General features: G+C 48.7%; 1 protein-coding gene across 1 annotated transcript in view; it reads right to left on the bottom strand.

Annotated features, from left to right (window-relative positions):
- Positions 1 to 21,123, bottom strand: part of ATP8B3 (ATPase phospholipid transporting 8B3) — a 48,636-nt gene extending 27,513 nt beyond the window's left edge. The window contains exons 1-12 of the mRNA XM_053372870.1: positions 21,048 to 21,123; positions 15,607 to 15,648; positions 14,423 to 14,514; positions 10,793 to 10,906; positions 9,734 to 9,832; positions 8,302 to 8,363; positions 7,906 to 7,978; positions 7,195 to 7,265; positions 6,549 to 6,631; positions 4,408 to 4,566; positions 1,933 to 2,021; positions 752 to 945 (exon numbers count right to left, since the gene is read on the bottom strand). Of these exons, the coding sequence (XP_053228845.1) occupies positions 752 to 945; positions 1,933 to 2,021; positions 4,408 to 4,566; positions 6,549 to 6,631; positions 7,195 to 7,265; positions 7,906 to 7,978; positions 8,302 to 8,363; positions 9,734 to 9,832; positions 10,793 to 10,906; positions 14,423 to 14,514; positions 15,607 to 15,648; positions 21,048 to 21,123 (1,154 nt within the window). The remainder of the gene's footprint in view (positions 1 to 751; positions 946 to 1,932; positions 2,022 to 4,407; positions 4,567 to 6,548; positions 6,632 to 7,194; positions 7,266 to 7,905; positions 7,979 to 8,301; positions 8,364 to 9,733; positions 9,833 to 10,792; positions 10,907 to 14,422; positions 14,515 to 15,606; positions 15,649 to 21,047) is intronic.
- Between the last annotated feature and the right edge of the window lie 4,282 nt (positions 21,124 to 25,405).

Raw genomic sequence — 25,405 nt, 5'->3', positions numbered from 1 at the left:
CAGACTCCACTAACCCAGAAATAGTCCCTCGGGTTAAGAACTTTGCTTCAGGATGAGAACAGAAATCGCGCAGTGGCAGCAGGAGGCCCCATTAGCTAAAGTGGTGCTTCAGGTTAAGAACAGTTTCAGGTTAAGAACGGACCTCCAGAACGAATTTAGTTCTTAACCCGAGGTACCACTGTACAATGGAATTTTAGAGCTGGAAGGAGTTTCCAGGGGCTCTATAATCCAACCCGCATTGTCCTTGTTGGCTGACCCGATACTCCCGTGAACCAGTCAATAAAGGTAAAGGGACCCCTGACCATTAGGTCCAGTCATGGCCGACTCTGGGGTTGCGGCGCTCATCTTGCTTTACTGGCCGAGGGAGCCGGCGTACAGCTTCCGGGTCATGTGGCCAGCAGGACTAAGCTGCTTCTGGCGAACCAGAGCAGCACACGGAAACGCCGTTTACCTTCCCGCTGGAGTGGTACCTATTTATCTACTTGCACTTTGACATGCTTTCAAACTGCTAGGTTGGCAGGAGCAGGGACCGAGCAACGGGAGCTCACCCCGTTGTGGGGATTCAAACCGCCGACCTTCTGATCGGCAAGCCCTAGGCTCTGTGGTTTAACCCACAGCGCCACCCGCGTCCCGTATTCCCGCGAACCAGTCAATATGGGCCCCCGAGTGAGGCAGTCCATGCTGAGACACAGTCCCCTCATGCCTCTCCAATCACGGCCGCCCGAGGAAGAGGAGGCGGCTGACGACTTACGTGATGAGCATAGACATGGGGATGACGAGGCTGAGGAGGATGAGGAACCCCCAGAAGGCAAAGAAGGCGTATTGGATGGAGCTGGTGGTGCTGTAGAAAGCAAAGAGGTAGACGTGCTGTTCCTGGAACCTCTCGGCAGAGACGCCGGATCCAACCGCCAGGCCGAAGGAGATGAGGAAGAGTGAGATGGTGATCTGCAGAGAGAAGCGAAGAAGGGTCAGCCCTACGTGGGGAGAAGACTCTGGACCAGTCACTGCCAACTCCAGACCCACCAAGCGTCCCAGTTTTCCTAGGGCAGTCCCGGATTTACAGAAGCCGCCCCAGTTTCTGATTTTATCCTCACCCCCCAACTGTATCGCCTGGGTTGTGAAGGCGCCCTAAAGATGTTAAAGCAAAGATTATGGGATAATGCACACAGTGACTTGCGCTCTCGATCACACGCAGTCTGTAGTCTGCTGGCAGTAGGAGTACAATATGGGCATGTCTTTAAGTTAACACCTTACATTAAAAACCTGACAGTACCAAACTATCGAAGGCTTTTTACCAAAGCCAGACTAAACGTCTTTCCTTCTGCAGTGTTGAGAGGAGTTCCCTACCAGGACAGACTTTGCTCGTGCGCTCAAGACATCGATTCCATAAAACATATTTGTTGCACTGTGCAAAATACGAGCAAGCCAGGGCTGAACTGATACTCCCCTTGCTGGTACCTTTCCTGGGAAAATCAGAGGCTCGCTATGTCAGGTTGTGGTGGAGTCTCCTTCTTTGGAGGTGTTTAAGCAGAGGCTTGACAACCATATGTCAGGAGTGCTCTGATGGTGTTTCCTGCTTGGCAGGGGGTTGGACTCGATGGCCCTTGTGGTCTATTCCAACTCTATGATTCTATGATTTTCTAGGTTCCTATTGGAAGACTGGACAAACGCTAGAACATTGGCAGTGGTGAAGTTTTTATCAGTGGTTGCAAGAACCAATGATCCCTATATTCTGAACAAAATGCTTGTTTAACCCGGAGGTAGGCTGTATCAATTGTGTATTGCTTTGTAATGATTTGTAGGGTTTATTTATGATTATTACTTTGTCAAAAGAAGAAGAAAGAAAAGAAAAGAAAAGAAAAGAAAACTTCCAGCTCCCATGGGTGTGGAGATAGACATAAATATCAGGGAGGGACAGCCAAATTTTCTAACCAGTAGCACCAGGCGATCCATGAGATGGCTGAGTTTGGTCTTCTTCAACTTGATTTTCCCACAGTTTTTCATGATTTTGGAATCGAAGCCTGTGGAGGGGAGACATTTGAATACAATTCTCTGATGAAAATAGGGACGTCCCATTCCATCCCCTCCAACGTTTCTCCTGTGAAAATGGGGACGTCCTGTTCCATCCACTCCAACGTTTCTCCCCTGAAAATAGGGACGTCCTATTCCGTCCCCTCCAACGTTTCTCCCCTGAAAATAGGGACGTCCTATTCCATCCCCTCCAACGCTTCTCCCCTGAAAATAGGGACGTCCTATTCCATCCCCTCCAACGTTTCTCCTGTGAAAATAGGGACGTCCTATTCCATCCCCTCCAACGTTTCTCCTGTGAAAATAGGGACGTCCTATTCCATCCCCTCCAACGTTTCTCCCTTGAAAATAGGGACGTCCTATTCCATCCCCTCCAACGTTTCTCCCCTGAAAATAGGGACGTCCTATTCCATCCCCTCCAACGTTTCTCCCCTGAAAATAGGGACGTCCTATTCCATCCCCTCCAATGTTTCTCCTGTGAAAATTGGCTGCAAAACTAATGAAATCCATAAACTTGAAAAGTAAAAATGAAAACTTTAAAAACAAAGAGAAGGCGCAGAAGGCTGGAGAGGAGGGAGCCAAGAGGCGGAGACGAGTTTGGCTGGGGAAGAGGCACAAGAATCTCCCCTCTTTCTGCGACAACCTAGAACCAGGAGAGGCATGAAAAGGGCAGAGGAGACGTTGGCTGCATTCAGGCGCAGTCTCCAATTGCTTGGGAAAAGCCCTGCGGAGGAGGCAGGGACTATTGATCTCTATAACTGATGTTCATGGAGGAAAGAGCTGCTCCGCTCATTAGGCCTGACAGCCAAGTCTGTGGAGGGTGTTTTTGCAAACTCCATCTTTGCACTATGCAACTTCAACTCCAAGAAAGCAGGTAGCGCTTGTGACTTTTGGAGGGCTCTAGTACGCTCAGTGGGACCCGGGTGGTGCTGTGGGTTAAACCACAGAGCCTAGGACTTGCCGATCAGAGGGTTGGCAGTTCAAATCCCCGCAATGACGGGGTGAGCTCCCGTTGCTCGGTCCCTGCTCCTGCCAACCTAGCAGTTCGGAAGCACGTCCAAGTGCAAGTAGATAAATAGGTACCACTCCGGCGGGAAGGTAAACAGCGTTTCCGTGCGCTGCTCTGGTTCGCCAGAAGCTGGCCGCATGACCCGGAAGCTGCACGCCGGCTCCCTCGGCCAGTAAAGCGAGATGAGCACCGCAACCCCAGAGTCGGCCACGACTGGACCTCATGGTCAGGGGTCCCTTTACTTTTTAGCATGCTCAGTGGAAGAGTGGAAATGGACAATGGGAGTTGTAGTCCCACAATTATAATTATAATAATTAATAATAATTTGCAGGGCGGGACTTTGGCTACCCCGGACCAACACAGCTGCTTCTCTCTTGTGTGTGTGTCAAGAACCCGTGTCAAACCGGCTCGTAATCTTTCCTTAACTGCCTCCGCATTGCTGCTGCTGTTACCCAGCGCGGCCAGAGATCTGTCGTGAGATTAGGCAACACTAAAGGCTTTGGGGAAACTGGTACGGCGAGTTTCTTAATGCTTCCTGCTTTCAGAAGTCAGCCCAGGGCACAGGGTTGAGAAGGGAAGAGGAGGAAGAAGAATAGAACCTTTATGTCGCGGAATTTCGGCAACGGAAAAGGCGTTTGGGCAACGTCTATTGCAATGCTCAGCTCAGGATAGGCACACCAGGACATTGTAGCATCGCCAGGGGCCTAACTTTATATATATATATATTTATATTTATATATATTTATATATATTTATATATATATAAAGTATTTCTATACTTTCACAAAATATCAGGGCTGGGCGTAGATTGTAGTCAACTACGCTCGACTCACAGCGAACCCTTTGAAATAAACGGACCTAAGTCAGCCGTGTCCATTCATTCCAATGGGTCTACTCTGCGTAGGGATGAGGGGGAGAATCTAGATGGGGGCAAATCTAGCAAATTCTCCCTTTCTGAAATGAAGTGAGATCTGCCCCTCCTTTTGAAATTTGCGCCCATCCGAATTTTGCGATGCATCTCTCCAAGCCACCGACGTTTACGAAATGCGTGTTGTTAAGTAAAAGCTCGCTTAAAAAGGAATATACCAGCGTGAACAGCATGCAGGAATGCCTTGCAACAAAAACTAAAAAAAATCTGTATGTTGCCTAACCCTCTGGTGAAGTCAGTGAGCGTCGCTGCTCCATGTGGAAGTGAGTTCCACAGGTTAACTTGCACGAAGGGATTTCTCTTAGCTGCCCTGAACCTTCCAAGGGAAGATGGGTTTTTGAGGTGGGCGTTTTGGGGGCCCTCTGTGAGAAAAGCGCCAAACAAATCGAAACCAATGAAGTAGGTAGATAAGGCTGTGCTGCAAAGACAGGGCTCAGCTCACCTGCATAGATGACGAGGCCGTAGCAGGCCTCTGTGTTGCGCACCTTGCAGCCCCGCAACAAAACTTTCTCACTGTCGAGGGAATATTTCTCTCCGCGCCAATCCAAAGTCCCCACGAAACTGTGCATCCGGCTGTTCGGCTCCTCGCAAGTGATTACCCCTGCGGAGTTTGGAAAAAGGAGAGGCGAAAAATTAAGTTTTGTCTTTCTGCTGTCCGAAGACGCCCTCCTTCACTCTGCAACATGCAACCACTAATAATAATAATAATAATTTATACCCCGCCCATCTGGCTGGGTTTCCCCAGCCACTCTGGGTGGCTCCCAACAGATCATCTTCCAAGGCCCTCCTTCGTGTGCCATCTACTCAAGAGGTGTGGAGGGTGGCAACATGAGAACGGGGCCTTCTCTGCAGTGGCTTCCCATCTGTGGAATGTTCTCCCAGGGAAGTTCGCCTGGTGCCTTCATTATACACCTTTAGGCACCAGGCAGAAACATTCCAGGCCTTTGCTTGATCTTAGAATCATAGAGTTGGAAGAGACCACAAGGGCCATCGAGTCCAACCCCCTGCCAAGCAGGAAACACCATCAGAGCACTCCTGACATATGGTTGTCAAGCCTCTGCTTAAAGACCTCCAAAGAAGGAGACTCCACCACACTCCTTGGCAGCAAATTCCACTGTCAAACAGCTCTTACTGTCAGGAAGTTCTTCCTAATGTTTAGGTGGAATCTTCTTTCTTGTAGTTTGGATCCATTGCTCCGTGTCCGCTTCTCTGGAGCAGATGAAAACAACCTTTCTCCCTCCTCTATGTGACATCCTTTTATATATTTGAACATGGCTATCATATCACCCCTTAACCTCCTCTTAATGACATCCAGCACCCTTTTAGAATGTGGCTCTTTTGCGGGGGGTTTTAATTGGGTTATTGTTTTTGCTTTGATTTTATATATTATGATTTTGTTTGTGAACCACCCTGAGACCTCTGGGTAGAGGGCAGTGTATAAATTGAATATATTATTATTATTATTACCCGGACACTGAGGTCCAGTGCTGAGGGCCTTCTGGCAGTTCCCTCACTATGAGAAGCCAAGTTACAGGGAACCAGGCAGAGGGCCTTCTCGGTGGTGGCGCCCGCCCTGTGGAACACCCTCCCACCAGATGTCAAGGAGATAAAGAACTACCAGACTTTTAGAAGACACCTGAAGGCAGCCCTGTTTAGGGAAGCTTTTAATGTTTGATGCATTACTGCAGCTGGGGAAGCCCAGCCAGATGGGTGGGGTATAAATTATTATTATTATTATTATTATTATTATTATTATTATTATTATTACTCTGCTATGAGTAATCGCCAAAGATGATAATGATTACTTGGACTAAATATCTAGCTTAAGAAAACCACAAAGCAGAAAACACATGCACACACATTCCAAGGAATCAACGGCATAAAGTGCTAAACACCAGTGGAAAACTTTTGAGAACGAAAAGTTGTTGTTGTTGTTTAATCTTTTAGTGGTGTCCGACTCTTCATGACCCCCTGGACCAGATCACACCAAGCCCTCCTGTCTTCCACTGCCTCCCGCAGTTTGGTCAGACTCATGCTGGTAGCTTTGAGAACACTGTCCAACCATCTCGTCCTCTGTCGTCCCCTTCTCCTTGTGCCCTCCATCTTTCCCAACATCAGGGTCTTTTCCAGGGAGTCTTCTCTTCTCATGAGGTGGCCAAAGTATTGGAGCCTCAGCTTCAGGATCTGTCCTTCCAGTGAGCACTCAGGGCTGATTTCCTTCCGAATGGAGAGGTTGGATCTTCTTGCAGTCCATGGGACTCTCAAGAGTCTCCTCCAGCACCAGAATTCAAAAGCATCCATTCTTCGGCGATCAGCCTTCTTGATGGTCCAGCTCTCGCTTCCATACTTCACTACTGGGAAAACCAGAGCTTGAACTATATGGACCTTTGTTGGCAAGGTGATGTCTCTGCTTTTTAAGATGCTGTCTAGGTTTGTCATTGCTTTTCTCCCAAGAAGCAGGCGTCTTTTAATTTTGTGGCTGCTGTCACCATCTGCAGTGATCATGGAGTCCAAGAAAGTAAAATCTCTCACTGCCTCCATTTCTTCCCCTTCTATTTGGAGGTCCTGGCGATTGACACTCACCGTCAAAGTCAGCCATGCTCCTATCGTTGGTCAACTGCTCATGCGTCACCAAGAGAGCTTGCCGGTACTTCAAGTTGGTCTCTCTGCGAAAGAAGGATGGAGGGGGAATATATCAGTGGGGGGAAACCGCAGGCCGTTTGTGAACAATGAGCCTATTCGTTTATAAAGGTAAAGGGACCCCTGACCATTAGGTCCAGTCGTGGCCGACTCTGGGGTTGCAGCGCTCATCTCGCTTTACTGGCCGAGGGAGCCGGCGTACAGCTTCCGGGTCATGTGGCCAGCAGGACTAAGCCGCTTCTGGCGAACCAGAGCAGCGCACGGAAACGCCGTTTACCTTCCCGCCGGAGCGGTACCTATTTATCTACTTGCACTTTGACGTGCTTTCGAACTGCTAGGTTGGCAGGAGCAGGGACCAAGCAACGGGAGCTCACCCCGTCGCGGGGATTCGAACCGCTGACCTTCCGATCTGCAAGTCCTAGGCTCTGTGGTTTAACCCACAGTGCCACCCACATCATTCATTTATAGGGATTTGTTTATAGGGGAAATTATCTCAGGTAGAGGGAGGTGCGCAGAGGAGCGCTCAACCCCAGCCCTGAATGGCAGTGATGGCGTAAAAAGAAGAAAACGACGTAAGAAGCAGCCTTACCCGTCAATGTCCATCGTCTCCACGTAGCAGAGGCTGTTTGGCTCTGTGCTGGAGAGCAAGAGGAGGTCCGCCTGGGGAAATCGAGAGCAGAACACCTAAGACTGGCTCCCTGGTGGGCTGAGCAGTTGTAAATAGCGCCGGGGGGGGGGGTCGGGAACTATCTGCCCACAGACTGGCCGATTGGGCCAAGGCAGCCACGGACCTCTTTCCCAGAGTAAATTTCAGCCTTTTAGCCTTACAGCATCCTTTCAGCCATCCATCAAGAAAGGGAGGGAGGGAAGAAGGAAGGAAGGAGAAAGGGAGGGAGGGAGGGAGGGAAGGAAGGAAAGAAGGAAGGAAGGAAGGAAGGAAGGAAGGAAGGAAGGAAGGTAGGAAGGAAGGAAGGAGAAAGGGAGGGAGGGAGGGAGGGAAGGAAGGAAGGAAGGAAGGAAGGAAGGAAGGAAGGAAGGAAGGAAGGAAGGAAGGAGAAAGGGAGGGAGGGAAGGAAGGAAGGAAGGAAGGAAGGAAGGAAGGAAGGAAGGAGGGAGGGAAAGAAGGGAGGGAGGGAGAAAGGGAAGGAAGGAAGGGAGGGAGGAAGGGCGGGAGGGAGGGAGGGAGGGAGGGAGGAAGGAAGGAAAGGAGGGAAGGAACGGACGAAGGAACGAAGGAACAAAGGAGAAAGGGGGGGGAGGAGGGAAGGAAGGAAGGAAGGGGAGAGAGGGAGGAACTTACAGGCACAATGCTGTCCTTACGGAGGCAGACGATATCACCCACGCAGATATCCCGCCATTTCTTCTGGATGAAACTGGGTTGGAGGGAACAAGGAGAGAGAATCAGCCGCCTTCAGGAACCAGCCGTGGACACGCAAGGGAAGAGGCTCATGCTGTGGCTTGACACCCTCCCCCCCCACACACACACCGTGGGGCTCAACTGTTCAGCCCCACACTCTTGCCACAGAGGACCTCCGTGGGGCTGAGCAGCTGTGAAGGAGAGCAAGGGTGAAGGGCAGGGGCTGGTCCCCTCTCAGAGGCAGTCAATGCCCCCTGAATGCTAGCCGCTGGGGGGCTTCCCCTGGCGGGCACCTGGCAACATGGAAGACCCCTCCCCTTCTCTTCCAGCTCCCCTCACCTTTTCCCCGTCAAAATCTCGCAGGGGCGGCTATTGATCTCCCAGTCGCTATGATGACGGCCCTGCGGAGCGAAAGGAGGAGAGAGAAAAGGTTATTTCCATTGCCAGTACTATATAGACAAGGGACGCAGGTGGCACTGTGGGTTAAACCACAGAGCCTAGGGCTTGCTGATCAGAAGGTCGGCGGTTCGAATCCCCGCAACGGGGTGAGCTCCCGTTGCTCGGTCCCTGCTCCTGCCAACCTAGCAGTTTGAAAGCACCTCAAAGTGCAAGTAGATAAATAGGTACCGCTGTGGCGGGAAGGTAAATGGCGTTTCCGTGCGCTGCTCTGGTTCGCCAGAAGTGGCTTAGTCATGCTGGCCACATGACCCGGAAGCTGGACGCTGGCTCCCTCGGCCAGTAAAGCGAGATGAGCGCCGCAACCCCAGAGTCGGCCACGACTGGCCCTAATGGTCAGGGGTCCCTTTACCTTACTATATAGACATACAGGCCAGGTTTACCCTGCCTGTCCTACATAAATTCCCGGGACGTGCAGACTAACAAGAACAACAATGACAACTTATTCTTTCCCCAGCCACTCTGGGTGGCTTCCAACAAAATATTAAAATACAATAGTCTATTAAACATTAAAAGCTTCCCTAAACAGGGCTGCCTTCAGATGTCTTCTAAAAGTCTGGTAGTTGTTTATTTCCTTGACATCTGATGGGAGGGTGCCACCACCGAGAAGGCCCTCTGCCTGTTTCCCCGTAACCTCGCTTCTCGCAGGGGGGGAACCGCCAGAAGGCCCTCGGGAGATGGACCCCGGTGTCCGGGGTGCAGACACTCCTTCAGGTATACCGGACCGAAGCCGTTTAAGGCTTTTAAGGTCAGCACCAAAACTTTGAATTGTGCTTGGAAACGTCCTGGGAGCCAATGTAGGTCTTTCAGGACCGGTGTTATATGGTTTTGGCGGCCGCATTCTGGATTAGTTGCAGTTTCTGGGTCACCTTCAAAGGTAGCCCCACAGAGAGCGCATGGCAGTAGTCCAAGCGAGAGATAACCAGAGCATGCACCACTCTGGCCAGACAGTCTGCGGGCAGGGAGGGTCTCATCCTGCGTACCAGATGGAGCTGCCCTGGACACAGATTTGACCTGCACCTCCATGGACAGCGGTGAGTCCAAAATGACTCCCAGGCTGCACACTTGGTTCTTCAGGGGCACAGTTACCCCATCCAGGACCAGGGAGTCCTCCACACCCACCCGCCCCCTGTCCCCCCAAAACAGTACTTCTGTCTTGTCAGGATTCAACCTCAATCTGTTAGCCGCCGCCCAACCTCCAACTAAAAGCACCAAAAGCCCTGTTCCTATATTGTCTGAAAAGGGAACCCTGATAAGATTAAATTTGTAAGAGAGAGGTCTATGAGGGGTCTCCAACGTGCCAACCCATACTTACAATGTCATCAATCAGGTCTCGGACACCTCTGATGGAAAGCAGGAGCGTGAGGGGGAAGAGGAGAGCGAACCACGGAAGCGTGGAGATCTGGGGGACAGTCTGAAACAGAAGACAAGCCAGGAACAATGAATATTCAGAGATTTCTCACAATGGTGTGGAACCCAGTTCAGCTACTGATTGATTGACTGTGTGACTGCGGAAATGGATAAAAGCCCCCCATCCAAACAATGACCGTCATCAGTCCAGGTAAGGGGGGGGAGAATTAGTTTTAATATTTATCATCTACAATACAGTCTTATTTAAACCACAGAGCCTAGGACTTGCCAATCAGAAGGTTGGCAGTTTGAATCTCCACGACGGGGTGAGCTCCCGTTGCTCGGTCCCTGCTCCTGCCAACCTAGCAGTTCGAAAGCACGTCAAAGTGCAAGTAGATCAATAGGTACCACTCCGGCGGGAAGGTAAACGGCGTTTCTGTGCGCTGCTCTGGTTCGCCAGAAGCGGCTTCATCCTGCTGGCCACATGACCCGGAAGCTGTACGCCGGCTCCCTCGGCCACTAAAGCGAGATGAGCGCCGGAACCCCAGAGTCGGTCACGACTGGACTTAACGGTCAGGGGTCCCTTTATCTTTACCTTTACAGCACATTGACTATTGCTTTCATTCTATGGATCAATGGTCTTGTTAGATAGTAAAGTTCACGTTAATTGGCTGTTTCAGGGTCTGGAACGGATTAATCCGTTTTGCGTTACTTCCTATGGGAAAGCGCACCTTGGTTTTGGAACGCTTTGGTTTTGGAACGGGCTCCAAGAACGGATTAAGTTTGAGAACCAAGGGACCACTGCCGGGTTTGCGGCATTCGTAAACCGAAATGTTCGTCAACGGAGATGTTCATAAACCAAGCTACCGCTGTATTTTATATCTGTGTTTTTTTAAGATCTCCCAGTCTTGATGCTTGAAGCAATAGGTGTTAGGGAGTCACTGACATACACACAACCCATTGGCTTGCTCCAGAATTCCTCTCTGGGACACCCCCGTTCCCAAATACATGAGAAGCCCCTTACCTGCAGGAGGATAATGAAGATGAAGTATAAATTAACCAGCCGATGAAGCTGTTCGTACAAGTTGAGCGGGAGGAAAGTGAGGACGTTATACTTGGCCGTCTTGATGCCGTTGCCCTGAAAACGAAGGTGGAAGGACAAATAAATAAAAATTAAGGTGTGTGTTCTGAGACTTATTCGAGTTAATAATAATAATAATAATAATAATAATAATAATAATAATAATTTATTATTTATACCTGCCCATCTGGCTGGGCTTCCCCAGCCACTCTGGGCGGCTTCTAAAAAAATATTAAAATACTGTAATACATCAAACATTAAAAGCTTCCCTAAACAGAGAGCTGCCTACAGATGTCTTCTAAAAGTCTGGTAGTTGTTGTTCTCTTTGACATCTGGTGGGAGGGCGTTCCACATGGTGGGCGCCACCACCGAGAAGGCCCTCTGCCTGGTTCCCTGTAACTTGGCTTTTTGCAGTGAGGGAACCGCCAGAAGGCCCTTGGGAGATGGACCCCGGTGTCCAGGGTAGAGACGCTCCTTCAGGGATACTGGGCCGTTTAGAGCTTTAAAGGTCAGCACCAACACTTTGAATTGTGCTCGGAAACGTCCTGGGAGCCAATGTAGGTCTTTCAGGACCGGTGTTGTATGGTCTTGGCGGCCGCTCCCAGTCCGCAGTCTAGCTGCCACATTCTGGATTAGTTGTAGTTTCCAGGTCACCTTCAAAGGCAGCCCCACGGAGAGCACATGGCCGTAGTCCAAGCGGGAGATAACTAGAGCATGCACCACTCTGGCGAGACAGTCCGCAGGCAGGGAGGGTCTCATCCTGCGTACCAGATGGAGCTGGTAAACAGCTGCCCTGGACACAGTTATCAAATCAGTTGGGGGAACTGAGGAAAAACTGTGCGCTCCCAAAATCCACCAGAAGGAAGCAGGAACGGGATCAGCAAGTTGTGCCTTTTCTCTCTTCGAAATCGACGGTTGCAATTGAAATTATTCAACACCCCCATGGCAAATTGAAATTTGCAGACTTTCGGCTGTTCATCATCATAATTTATCACGGTCAAATACAAGCTCGAAAAGCACAACTGGGACTGCTTTCACGGTAATAAAATAGACATTTAAAGCAGTGTACGACAACAGCTTAAAGATTAAAATCTAAGGATAAGCGCATAAACATATAAAGACCTAAAAATTTGGGCTACCGTACAAATTGGCCCTGGAGGCCAACTTTGACTGTTTTTCTTGCAAACTAATTTATTTCGGTGGTGTGGTCTGCGCCTGCAAATCTGCGCGCAGTATCTAGCGACCAACCAGGTCATCTTACGGTCTTTGCCTAAGAGGAGAATATTGCGTACCCAGTCATAAAAGGGACAGACTTTCAGATGTTTGCAAGGAGACAATCCAAGTTGCGTTTTCTGCTGAATTTTGGGGAAAACCGCTCAAAGCGTTCCATCGCATCGAACTGTTTCAATGGCTTCTGTCGACTTACTCGTTGCAAACAGCCAAGTCTGTAAATTTTGATAATTAACCTGATTTGCAATGGGTTTTTTAAAATAATTTCAATTGCGACTGTACCTATCAGCACCTTGCAGCTCTAAAATGAGAGCAGGCAACTAATATTGAGAGGTTAGTGGAATTCTCTCCCCAGGGAGTTTCGCCTGGCGCCATCATTATATATTTTTAGATGCCAGGTGAAAAACGTTCCTCTTCAACCGGGCCTTGGTCTGATTAATATTCAAATGCCTTTTAAATGTGTCTATGGGAAGAAGGTGGCGCTGTGGGTAAAACCTCAGCGCCTAGGACTTGCCAATCGCATGGTCGGCGGTTCGAATCCCTGCGGCGGGGTGAGCTCCCGTCTTTCGGTCCCTGCTCCTGCCCACCTAGCAGTTCAAAAGCACCCCTAAGTGCAAGTAGATAAATAGGTACCGCTTTATAGCGGGAAGGTAAACGGCGTTTCCGTGTGCTGCTCTGGTGCCGGTTCGCTAGAACAGCTTCGTCACGCTGGCCACGTGACCCGGAAGTGTCTGCGGACAGCGCTGGCTCCCGGCCTCTAGAGTGAGATGAGCGCACAACCCTAGAGTCTGTCAAGACTGGCCCAAACGGGCAGGGGTACCTTTACCTTTACCTTTTATGGGAAGAGGGAAAGTATTGTTTTGCGGTTTCATTTTTCCTTATTTACTTGTTTTTATCCTGTATTTTATTCTGTCAACCGCCCTAAGAACTTTGCATGAAGGGAGATAATATGCAGTGCTTTTTTCTAAAAAAATAAATAAATTAGGGGTACTCTCATTTTGACTTAAGAAAACCACCATTTTATAGTTCAAATCGGGGGAAATAAATACAGCAAAAGGCAGCCATCGGGAGTAGCAACGGAACTGGTGATTCACTGGGCTAGAGAAGAAACTAAGAATTTAATTTTGCTTAGTTTCTTCTCCCGTTTGATTCGTGAAATGTTTAGGGGCATGCGTGCCCTTGCATCCCCCCAGAAGAAAAGCACTGGGTATATGAATCTAATAAATCAATAAATCAATCAGGATTTTGTTGCTGCAGGTTGCCTAATAATAATAATGACAATAATAATAATTTATTTTTTATACCCCGCCCATCTGGCTGGGCTTCCCCAGCCACTCTGGGCGGCTTCCCAAAAATTATTAAAAGAATATAATACATCAAACATTAAAAACTTCCCTGAACAAGGCTGCCTTCAGATGTCTTCTAAAAGTCTGATATTTGTTGTTCTCTTCGACATCTGGTGGGAGGGCATTCCACAGGGAGGGCGCCACTACCGAGAAGGCCCTCTGCCTGGTTCCCTGTAACTTGGCTTCTCGCAGTGAGGGAACCGCCAGAAGGCCCTCGGAGCTGGACCTCAGTGTCCGGGCAGAATGATGGAGGTGGAGACGCTCCTTCAGGTATACTGGACCGAGGCCATTTAGGGCTTTAAAGGTCAGCACCAACACTTTGAATTGTGCTCGGAAATGTACTGGGAGCCAATGTAGGTCTTTCAAGACCAGTGTTATGTGGTCCTGGCGGCCGCTCCCAGTCACCAGTCTAGCTGCCACATTCTGGATTAGTTGCAGTTTCCGGGTCACCTTCAAAGGTAGCCCCACATAGAGCACATGGCAGTAGTCCAAGTGGGAGATAACCAGAGCATGCACCACTCTGGCGAGACAGTCTGCGGGCAGTTAGGGTCTCATCCTGCGCACCAGATGGAGCTGATAAACAACTGCCCTGGACACGGATTTGACCTCTGCCTCCATGGACAGCTGTGAGTCCAAAATGACCCCCAGGCTGTGCACCTGGTCCTTCAGGGGCACAGTGACCCCATTCAGGACCAGGGAGTCCTCCACACCTGCCCACCTCCTGTCCCCCAAAAACAGTCCTTCTGTCTTGTCAGGATTCAGTCTCAATCTGTTAGCCGCCATCCATCCTCCAACCGCCTCCAGGCACTCACACAGGCCTAACGGTTGGGCCGGCCCTTTCTAGAACCGAGTCATGTTTTCTCGAAAGCTACAGTGACTCTGCTGCTTAAAAAAAGGAAATATAATTTGCAGTAAGCACCGAGGCTTCGGGGAAGGGGATGGAACTGGACTTGCCATAAGCTACAAGATCAATAAAACAGAGGTTCCATTTCCTTACAGCGTATTTTTTCTTCTTCAGACACCAGGCGTAGGTCGTGTGGAACTGCTCATGGTATGCCCTGTCGTTCGCCTTCACGATCCAGGTGAAATCTGGACAAAGAGAGGTAGGAAGAAGACCTCAGAGGCAGCACTGCTTGCAGAGAGCAGTCTAGAACCCCATGATGGAAAAGAGATGCCTGGAACACAGCTAGAGAGATCTAGAACCCAAGAGGCACCTAGAACCGTAAAAGGGGAAATGGATGTCCAGAGCACAAATTAGCCCAGTACCCTGAAATATCAAGTGAGGTCTATAAACCAAAGCAGACAGAAGTCTAGAACCCTGGGATATCGCTAGAGCTCCAGAACCCCCACCCCTCCAATTAATCTGGAGCATTCAATCCAGCGTTTAGTTTGAGGTTCACAGAGACTGTTTGCTAGGTCTCTGTCTCCCTCTTAATATACGTAATTTAAAGACTGGTTCTTCTTCTTCTTTTTGTTTTTAAAAATCCCGCTCTTCAGTCACAAATGGCTTTCAGAGTAGCTCAAAAATCGTGAACGAGAGAAAGAGAGAAAGGAAGAATGAAAAGAAGGAAAGGAAAGGAAGGAAGGAAGAGAAAAAGAAAGAAAGGAAGGAAGGAAGGAAGGAAGGAAGGGAAAATGAGCGAAAGAAAGAAAGAGGGAGAGGGGGAGAGAGAGAGAGAGAGAGGAAGGAAGGAAGGAAGGAAGGGAAAAAGAGCAAAAGAAAGAAAGAAAGAAAGAAAGAGGAGAGAGAGAGAGAGAGAGAGAGAGAGAGAGAGAGAGAGAGAGAGAAAGGAAGGGAGGGAGGGAGGGAGGGAGGGAGGGAGGGAAAAAGAGCGAAAGAAAGAAAGAAAGAGGGAGAGGGGGAGAGAGAGAGGAAGGAAGGGAGGGAGGGAGGGAGGGAGGGAGGGAAAAAGAGCAAAAGAAAGAAAGAAAGAAAGAAAGAGAGAGAGAGAGAGAGAGAGAGAGAGAGAGAGAGGAGAGAGAGAGAGAGAGGAAGGAAGGGAGGGAGGGAGGGAGGGAGGGAAGAAGAGAAGAAGAGCGAAAGAGCGAAAGAAAGAGGGAGAGAGAGTGAAAGGATGGAAGGAATCCTCAGGCTTACAATGTAAAAAACCATGACATAAAAGGAAAGCGGGTGGGGAGGGAAGAGGAAAGAAGCAAGCTCAGGTTCAAGTTCTCAGCTACCTTGTTGAGATTTGGAGTCATCCTGGACGGCCATTTTGGTCCCTAGAAATCAAAGAGATGGACAGAGAGGTAGATTAGACAGACGGGACCAGTCACGTCTCTGGGTCAGAATCGCCACGCCTTAGCAGCAGCAGCGACGAAAAGAACAATATGCTTGACACATTCCACACAATATTTCGCTTATCTCTTGCGAATACCGAAAGCTCGATTCAGCATTTCGCTTTGTATCCTTTGAACAATTTTGTGCGCTTGACTCGTTCTTTTTCGTCTTTTATTATTTATCATTTTCCTTTCCTTTTCCTTTCCTTTTTATAGTTTTACTTTTTCATATTTTCGTATTTCGTATTTTTCGTATTTTTTCTTTTTCTTTTTGAATATTTGGATGTCGTGTTTAATTCACGCTTTCTCTGTAATTTTTTAAAAATGCAATAAAGAGAATAATAAAAATAACAGAAAGAAAAGTTGGTCCATTAAGTTAACTTACTCCAGAAAGGATGCTGAACGTATAAACTAGCCTAACAAGTTTATGGGGAAATGGGCGTTTTTAATAATATTTGGATCAACAGCTTCAAGGACTAGAATCATAGAATCATAGAATCATAGAGTTGGAAGAGACCACAAGAGCCATCGAGTGCAACCCCCTGCCAAGCAGGAAACACCATCAGAGCACTCCTGACATATGGTTGTCAAGCCTCTGCTTAAAGACCTCCAAAGAAGGAGACTCCACCACACTCCTCGGCAGCAAATTCCACTGTCAAACAGCTCTTACTGTCAGGAAGTTCTTCCTAATGTTTAGGTGGAATCTTCTTTCTTGTAGTTTGGATCCATTGCTCCGTGTCCGCTTCTCTGGAGCAGCAGAAAACAACCTTTCTCCCTCCTCTATGTGACATCCTTTTATATATTTGAACATGGCTATCATATCGCCCCTTAACCTCCTCTTCTCCAGGCTAAACATGCCCAGCTCCCTTAGCTCCCTAGGTCCCACCTTACACTGCTTTCAAGCTGCTGTAATAGCATTTTGTAGAATCATAGAATTGCGGAATTGAATGGGGCCCTCCAGAGGTCCTCCAGTCTGACCCCTGCAATGCAGGAATCTTGGCAAAAGAATTCTGGAGATCTTTGAACTGAAAAGTTCACACACAAAACACACACACACGGACCTGGAAGATTCTGGTAAACGGAGAAGGCATTTGGCCCGATTCCGCAGGATAATTTTTCTCTTTGATGTTTAGCCAGTCCTTTGAATAGGCAAATTTCAATCTGTCCCCGGCATGCCTCATAAAACAAGGCAGAAATGGATGGACTTGCTGTCTCAGCTGGAGGTGGGCTGTCGGGGTGTATGTTTCCTTTAGAAGACTGTGTATGTCGCATTTTTTTTTAAAAAAAAAATACAGTGGTCCCTCGGTTCTCAAACGGAATCCGTTCCAGAAATTCCGTTCCAAAACCAAAGCGTTCCAAAACCAAGGCGCGCTTTCCCATAGAAAGTCATGCAAAACGGATTAATCCGTTCCAGACTTTTAAAAACAACCCCTAAAACAGCAATTTAACATGAATTTTACTATCTAAAGAGACCCTTGATCCATAAAATGAAAGCAATCATCAATGCACTGAATGATAAAATAAATAAGACAGTATTGTAGATGATAAAAATTAAAACAGATTTTTTTTCTTTCCTGCACTGATCATAGTCATTGTTTGGGTGGGGGGCTTTTATCCATTTCCACAGTCACACCATCAATCAATCAATCCATCCATCAGTAGCTGAACTGGGTTCCGCACAGTCACAAAAGCAAATGAAACGAAAAAGCCTCAAAATACAAAAACGCAAAATAAATAGCAAAAACAAAAGTGCCAAGCTTAATCCGTTCTGGAAGTCTGTTTGGCTTCCGAAATGTTCAGAAACTGAGGCACGGATTCTGCTTGGCGCAGGCGCCCCGGAAACAATAGCCGACAGCCATGTCGGACGTCCGGCTTCCAAAAAATGTTAGAAAACCGGAACACTCACTTCTGGGTTTTTGGCGTTTGGGAACCGAGGCGTTTGAGAACCAAGGTATGACTGTAGTAGATGATTTTGAAAAACATGTTCATTCCCTCTACTTTTTAAGACCTGTGATTCAGGGTGGAAATTTAGCACATGCCCAATGGATTTTTACTCCTGAATGGACATGCTTAGTAGGGACGTGGGTGGCCCTGTGGGTTAAACCACAGAGTCTAGGGCTTGCCGATCGGAAGGTCGGCAGTTCAAATCCCCATGACGGGGTGAGCTCCCGTTGCTCGGTCCCTGCTCCTGCCCACCTAGAAGTTCGAAAGCACGTCAAACTGCAAGTAGATAAATAGGTACCACTCCGGCGGGAAGGTAAACGGTGTTTCCGTGTGCTGCTCTGTCCTGCTGGCCACATGACCCGGAAGCTGTACGCCGGCTCCCTCGGCCAATAAAGCGAGATGAGGGCCGCAACCCCAGAGTCGGCCACGACTGGACCTAATGGTCAGGGGTCCTTTTACCTTTACCTTTTATACAGGGCTGCCTTCAGGTGTCTTCTAAAAGCTTATTGTTTCTTATCTCCTTGGCTCGGAGTTCGCATAACTGACTCAGCTAAAGCATCTGAGACAGATGGCCCAGCCAACCTCTGCTTAAAAACCTCCAAGGAAGGAGAATGCATCTCCTTCCATCTCATGGTGAAACCTTAGCCCTGTATAGGGAGGGTTTATTTTCATTGGAGAAACGTTGGAGAGTATGGTGTCGCAGAAAAAGGCCGTCTACGGCGGAAATTTGAGAGTGTGGCTTCTCTCTGGTCTGCCAAGAGATCTGTAAATGTTTGCTGATTGCCCTGACTTGACCATTCTGGGTCGTCCTTTCGAATCCTGCTCATAAATTTACACCGATTGATGGACAGAAGATGCTCTGCGGAGTGCCTGCTCTGCTTAAAATACTTGCTGGACCGGTTTTGCAGTTCATTCCAAGCAGCTGATAGCAGTTTATTTATTTACCAAGACTGACATATTGAAAACAAAACCTATTTGGGAAGACATTCTTCCCCAGGTAATTCCTTCTACTGCGGGGTCATTTAGGTAAAGGTACCCCTGCCCGTACGGGCCAGTCTTGTCTGACTCTAGGGTTCTGCGCTCATCTCACTTAAGAGGCCAGGGGCCAGCGCTGTCCGGAGACACTTCCGGGTCACGTGGCCAGCGTGACAAAGCTGTTCTGGCGAGCCAGCATCAGTGCAGCACACGGAAACGCCGTTTACCTTCCCGCTATAAAGCGGTACCTATTTATCTACTTGCACTTAGGGGTGCTTTCGAACTGCTAGGTGGGCAGGAGCTGGGACCGAAAGACGGGAGCTCACCCCGCCGCGGGGATTCGAACCGCCGACCATACGATCGGCAAGTCCTAGGCACTGAGGTTTTACCCACAGTGCCACCCTCGTCCCTATTGCCCTGTATAGGGAGGGTTTATTTTTCATTGGAGAAATGTTGGAGAGTATGGTGTCGCAGAAAAAGGCCGTCTACAATGGAAATTTGAGCATCTGGCTTCTCTCCTGCCTGCCAAGAGATCTGTAAATGTTTGCTGATTGCCCTGACTTGACCATTTTGGATCATCCTTTCGAATCCCGCTCACAAATTTACACCGATTGATGGACAGAAGATGCTCTGTGGACTGCCTGCTCTCTTAAAAGATACTTGCCGGACCGGTTTTGCAGTTCATTCCAAGCAGCTGATAGCAGTTTATTTATTTAACAAGATTGACATATTGAAAACAAAAACAAAACCTATTCTTCCCCAGATAATTCCTTCTACTGCGGGGTCATTTAAGATAGTCAAAAATGGCTTCGGGGTTGCATTTCAGAACACCCCGTGTGTTTATGAACATTTATTTTATCGTTTTGACACCTTAGGATTCGTGCAACGGCCCCAACGCACAGAGACAAACATTTTCTCCAGCCCAATAATATCCAGTTCCTTTTGCCAGTCCTAAACGTCGCCTTGCATTACCTGGGGACCATGTCAATATCAGCCTACTTGAATCCACATTTCCCTTCCTTTGCAATCGCAGAATCCTGTAATTGCAGAATCACTCGAATCCAACCTGTTCTGACGAGTCATCTAGTCTAATTTCCCACAATGCAGAAATCCCTGGCAAATTCGCATGGATTGCACCGGGGTTATTATTTTTGGAGCAGGAACTCAGGGTGAACTGAGTTCCCTTAACTTTCTAAAAATCAAATAATTCCTCCTTCTTTTAATACACCTAACGTCCCACCTATATCTGTAAACGGTAAAGTTGAGGCCGTGTCCAATCCTGATCATTGTCTGCTAGAGTTTATTGCCGTATTTTTCGCTCTATAAGATGCACCAGACCACAAGACGCACCTAATTTTTGGTGGAGGAAAACAAGAAAAAAATAAATCTGAATCTCAGAAGCCAGAACAGCAAGAGGGATCACTGCACAGCGAAAGCAGCAATCCCTCTTGCTGTTCTGGCTTCTGGGATAGCTGCGCAGCCTGCATTTGCTCCATAAGACGCACACACATTTCCCCTTACTTTTTAGGAAGGAGAAAGTGAGTTTTATAGAGCAAAAAATACGGTAACCGCATCTTAGATTTCTCCACCGCCTGGGTGGCACTGAGATGGGGCCCTCAATAAACAAACAAACTTCACAGTGAGTCCGCCCAAATTTTTCCATAGGAAAAAAAGAGGTTTGCACCATTCGTGGGCACAAACGGGGAAATCACTGCTGCAGTCCGATTCTGCTTGCGGGCTTTATTTTTTAGATACAATTTTTATTTATTTTCCATCTAATTATATACATTCACATCAACATTGTCTTTAGAGCCTAGCGACTTCCTTCCCTCCTGCCTCGCGGCTATCAAAAGCAACTTCTGTACCCTTGCATTTTGCATGGTTCAACCACTCTGATTGTACCCAAACGGCTCAAAAAACCTGAATAAAGGTAGAAAATTTCTCACTGCTTGCGGGGTTCCCCATCGAGACATCCGCTCGGCCGCCAAGAGGCACGATCCTGGACTTAGATAGGTCCCGATCCACCAGCCAGCCAGCCACTTCTTAAGGTCTTAGGGCAGTGGGGAAGAAATTATCTCCATTTTCCTCGTTTATTTTTCCCTCCCGACTGCCCCAGGGTCCTCATTAAGGGCGCAGCTCAAAACCCGGCGGCTCCATAGCAACCAGGAGTTGGCACACCTTACCTACCTGCCTGCCTCCCTGGGGCCAGGTGAGATATACCCTCTGTCAGAGGCCCTCAAGCAATTTGCTAGATGTGGCAGAGAGATGAGGCTGGCACTGGCAAGACACCTGGGCGGCTCTTGAAACCTGCATTGACTGACAAGGGAGCGCCACTCTCCCCAGTCTTCCTGTCTCTTCTCTCTCCCTCGAAGCCCCCACCTGCCAGCGCCTTTCCCATGACGATACCTGCAAGACTCGCTCACCTGTTCCTCGGATGAGAAATCCTTTCCAGCCAGGTGTAAGGTATCTCCTTTCACCTCTCCTGCGCCCGGCTGGCATGCTGCCGGGGGTTGTGCCCACACAAAACACCCACACGCAAAATCAAACCGGCTTTCACACACATGGAGGCTGTTCCCCTGCGCTTCGCATCCGTAAATGGAGCCTCTGCGAACCGGGATAGTCTACCTGTGCCAAGCTATTCATCAGCACGGCTCCAGTTTCCACCTCGCTTTCTCTCGGACACACACACACACAACATAACCCTCCAACATTTCACCGGTGAAAACAGAGATGTCCTGTTCCATAACAATAATAACAATCTGATTATTTCTACTCCACCCATCGGATTGGGTTGCCCCAGATACTTTGGGCAGCTTCCAACAGACATAAAAATATAGTCAGACATTAAATATTTTTTTTTAAAAAAAACGCCTCTCTACAGGGCTGCCTTCAGATGTCTTCTAAAAGTTGTGTGTTTACTTATCTGCTTGGCTCAGGAGTCGCATAATTCCCTGTTTTCACGGGAGAAACGTTGGAGGGGATGGAATAGGACATCCCTATTTTCAGGGGAGAAACGTTGGAGGGGATGGAATAGGACCTCCCTATTTTCACAGGAGAAACGTTGGAGGGGATGGAATAGGACGTCCCTATTTTCAGGGGAGAAACGTTGGAGGGGATGGAATAGGACGTCCCTATTTTCACAGGAGAAACGTTGGAGGGGAAGGAATAGGACGTCCCTATTTTCAGGGGAGAAACGTTGGAGGGGATGGAATAGGACGTCCCTATTTTCACAGGAGAAACGTTGGAGGGGAAGGAATAGGACCTCCCTATTTTCAGGGGAGAAACGTTGGAGGGGATGGAATAGGACGTCCCTATTTTCACAGGAGAAACGTTGGAGGGGATGGAATAGGATGTCCCTATTTTCACAGGAGAAACGTTGGAGGGGATGGAATAGGATGTCCCTATTTTCAGGGGAGAAACATTGGAGGGGATGGAATAGGACGTCCCTATTTTCAGGGGAGAAACATGGAGGGGATGGAATAGGACGTCCCTATTTTCAAAGGAGAAACATTGGAGGGGATGGAATAGGACGTCCCTATTTTCAGGGGAGAAACGTTGAAGGGGATGGAATAGGACGTCCCTATTTTCAGGGGAGAAACGTTGGAGGGGATGGAATAGGATGTCCCTATTTTCAGGGGAGAAACATTGGGGTGGATGGAATAGGACGTCCCTATTTTCACAGGAGAAACATTAGAGGGGATGTTTGCCTAATCTTCTCTTTCAGCCCTGCACGTTGCTGGCTCTCACTGCCTCCCGTGGGAGTGAATTTGCCTATGTGCCAATGCATGACAAAGCTCAATTTGTCACCAACCACAGGTGCCCAGTGCTTTGAGGAACACCGAGACCTATATTTTTAAAAGGGCGGTTCAAATCCCCGCAACGGGGTGAGCTCCCGTTGCTCGGTCCCTGCTCCTGCCAACCTAGCAGTTCAAAAGCACGTCAAAGTGCAAGTAGATAAATAGGTACCACTCAGGCGGGAAGGTAAACGGCGTTTCCGTGCGCTGCTCTGGTTCGCCAGAAGCGACTTAGTCCTGCTGGCCACATGACCCGGAAGCTGTACGCTGGCTCCCTCGGGCAATAAAGAGAGATGAGCGCCGCAACCCCAGAGTCGGCTACGACTGGACCTAACGGTCAGGGGTCCCTTTACCTTTACCTTACAGAAATCCAGTGGGGCACACTCCAAAACGCGTTAAACGCTTTCGGATGCAAAACTGGACTTGCATGGCATGTCCTCAGTTTCAATCCAAAAAAACCAGACGGAGTCTACTTGCTTCAGAGAGTTGGCAGGTGGTGGATTGGGCAGTTGACCAGACAAGGAACTGTTTTGCCTTTCCTCTCCAATTTCTTTGGAAACCACCCTACATGCCAGCCAAAACCCTCCATGGCCTGGAAAGGCAGAACAAAGTGCTTTTGCTCTGACGTCGAACCTCTGTCTCTTCTCTGCACACAAGCCTTGCATGATCATATTTCACTCTATTTTTCTCAGCGGTCTGATTCTGACCACAGACGCCGCTAACTCCTTGCTGCCCACTATGGTGAAGCAGTTTCTGTCCAGCTTTGCAGGTGCAGAAATAAGTAACCGAACAACCCCTGTGTTGCAAAGAGAATGTCAGCAACGTCTAGTCAACACGATGACCGTGTACATACGCAATAGACTCCTTGGGGACACAGGTGGCGCTGTGGGTTAAACCACAGAGCCTAGGGCTTGCCGATCGGAAGGTCGGCGGTTTGAATCCCCGCAATGACGGGGTGAGCTCCCGTTGCTCGGTCCCTGCTCCTGCCAACCTAGCAGTTCGAAAGCACCTCAAAGTGCAAGTAGATAAATAGATACCACTCCGGCGGGAAGGTAAACGGCGTTTCCGTGCGCTGCTCTGGTTCGCCAGAAGCGGCTTAGTCCTGCTGGCCACATGACCCAGAAGCTGTACACCGGCTCCCTCGGCCAGGAAAGCGAGATGAGCGCCGCAACCCCAGAGTCGGTCATGACTGGACCTAACGGTCAGGGGTCCCATTGCTCTTTATCTTTTACAGCATTAAACATTAAAAGCTTCCCTGAACAGGGCTGCCTTCAGATGTATTCTAAAAGTCTGGTAGTTGTTTATTTCCTTGACATCTGACGGGAGGGTCATGTGGCCCTTCCAATCGGCAAGTCCTAGGCTCTGTGGTTTAGATCGCAGAGCCACCCACTTCCCTGTTCAATGCTGTATTGTGTTTTTAATATTTGGTTGGGAGCTGCCCAGATGGGCAGGGTATAAATACCTTATTATTATTATTAATTATTATTATTATTATATTGAGAAAGACTTACGTGGCAGCTGCATTGCACATTTCGATCAGATTCTCCGATCTACTTGATTTGGAAACCCAAGTGGCAGGGAGTCGTTTTTAAACAGGCCCATACGAAACCGTGGGAGGGTGGCTCTTGTTCCGTCTTGCCTTTAAGGGTAACTAAATCCCGCTTCTCGCTTCTGGGGAAAAGCCACCGCTCCGTGGCGGAGCATGAGCCGATCTGTTTGGAAACCCGGCAAGGAAGCGATGAACTGGTTTCTGCACTCACGGGTTTAATTGAGCTGCTCACCTGGACCACACCTCAACCGCCTGCAAACCAGGTTCGCATCTGGTGCTGATCTCATTCCTCAGAAGATGATCAGAGGAGCCTGGCTGCTGAATCAGCTGAGCATCCTGTTCTTTTGTCTGCCCTGCATCTCTCAACATTCAGCTTAATTCAGGATGTCAGTAACCTTTTCCAGCTGTGGGGCGGTCCACCGTCCCTCAGACCGTGTGGTGGGCCAGACTATATTTTGGGGGGAAATATGAACGAATTCCTATGCCCCACAAACAACCCAGAGATGTACGTTTTCATCCCCAAAAAGTTTTTGATTTGTGTTTCTATTGAAATGAGACTGCATTTTAACTTTGTATTTTAATCAATTGTTTTTATACCTGGTGTTAGCCGCCCTGAGCCCAGTCATGGCTGGGGAGGGGAGGGTATAAATAAATAAATATTATTATTATCATCATCATCATCATCATCAGCATCAGCATCGATAAAAGCACACATTCTACTCATGTAAAAACACCAGGCAGGCCCCACAAATAACCCAAAGATGCATTTTAAATAAAAGGACACATTCTACTCATCTAAAAACACACTGATTCAAGGACCGTCCGCAGGCTGGATTCAGAAGGCGATTGGGCCGCATCTGGCCCCTGGGCCTTAGGTTGCCTAAAAGTAAAGGGACCCCTGACCATTAGGTCCAGTCGTGACCGACTCTGGGGTTGCGGCGCTCATCTCGCTTTATTGGCCGAGGGAGCCGGCGTACAGCTTCCGAGTCATGTGGGCAGCATGACTAAGCCACTTCAGGCAAACCAGAGCAGCGCACGGAAACGCCGTTTACCTTCCCGCCGGAGTGGTACCTATTTATCTACTTGCACTTTGACGTGCTTTCAAACTGCGAGGTTGGCAGGAGCAGGGACCGAGCAATGGGAGCTCACCCCGTCATTGCAGGGATTCGAACCGCCGACCTTCTGATCGGCAAGTCCTAGGCTCTGTGGTTTAACCCACAGCACCACTGCCTTAACTGGACATCTGTGAGTTCTGGCGTCATGAGAAAGGGAGGAAAAACCTTTCTGTACCCACTTTCCCCGTAACAAGCATAATTTTACAACTTTCCTATCAGGTCCCCTCTTCCTTGTCTTTTCCCTAAACCGAAAACTCTGCAGCCTTCCTTCGTAGCATCATGCAGACCCCCTCCAAGCGCCCCTATTTTCCGGGGACGTCTGT

The sequence above is a fragment of the Podarcis raffonei genome, chromosome 18 (assembly GCF_027172205.1).
Source record: "Podarcis raffonei isolate rPodRaf1 chromosome 18, rPodRaf1.pri, whole genome shotgun sequence".
NCBI classification, from domain to species: domain Eukaryota; kingdom Metazoa; phylum Chordata; class Lepidosauria; order Squamata; family Lacertidae; genus Podarcis; species Podarcis raffonei.
Note: the sequence above shows the minus strand (reverse complement) of the source record. Positions and strands in the feature narration are given on the sequence as shown.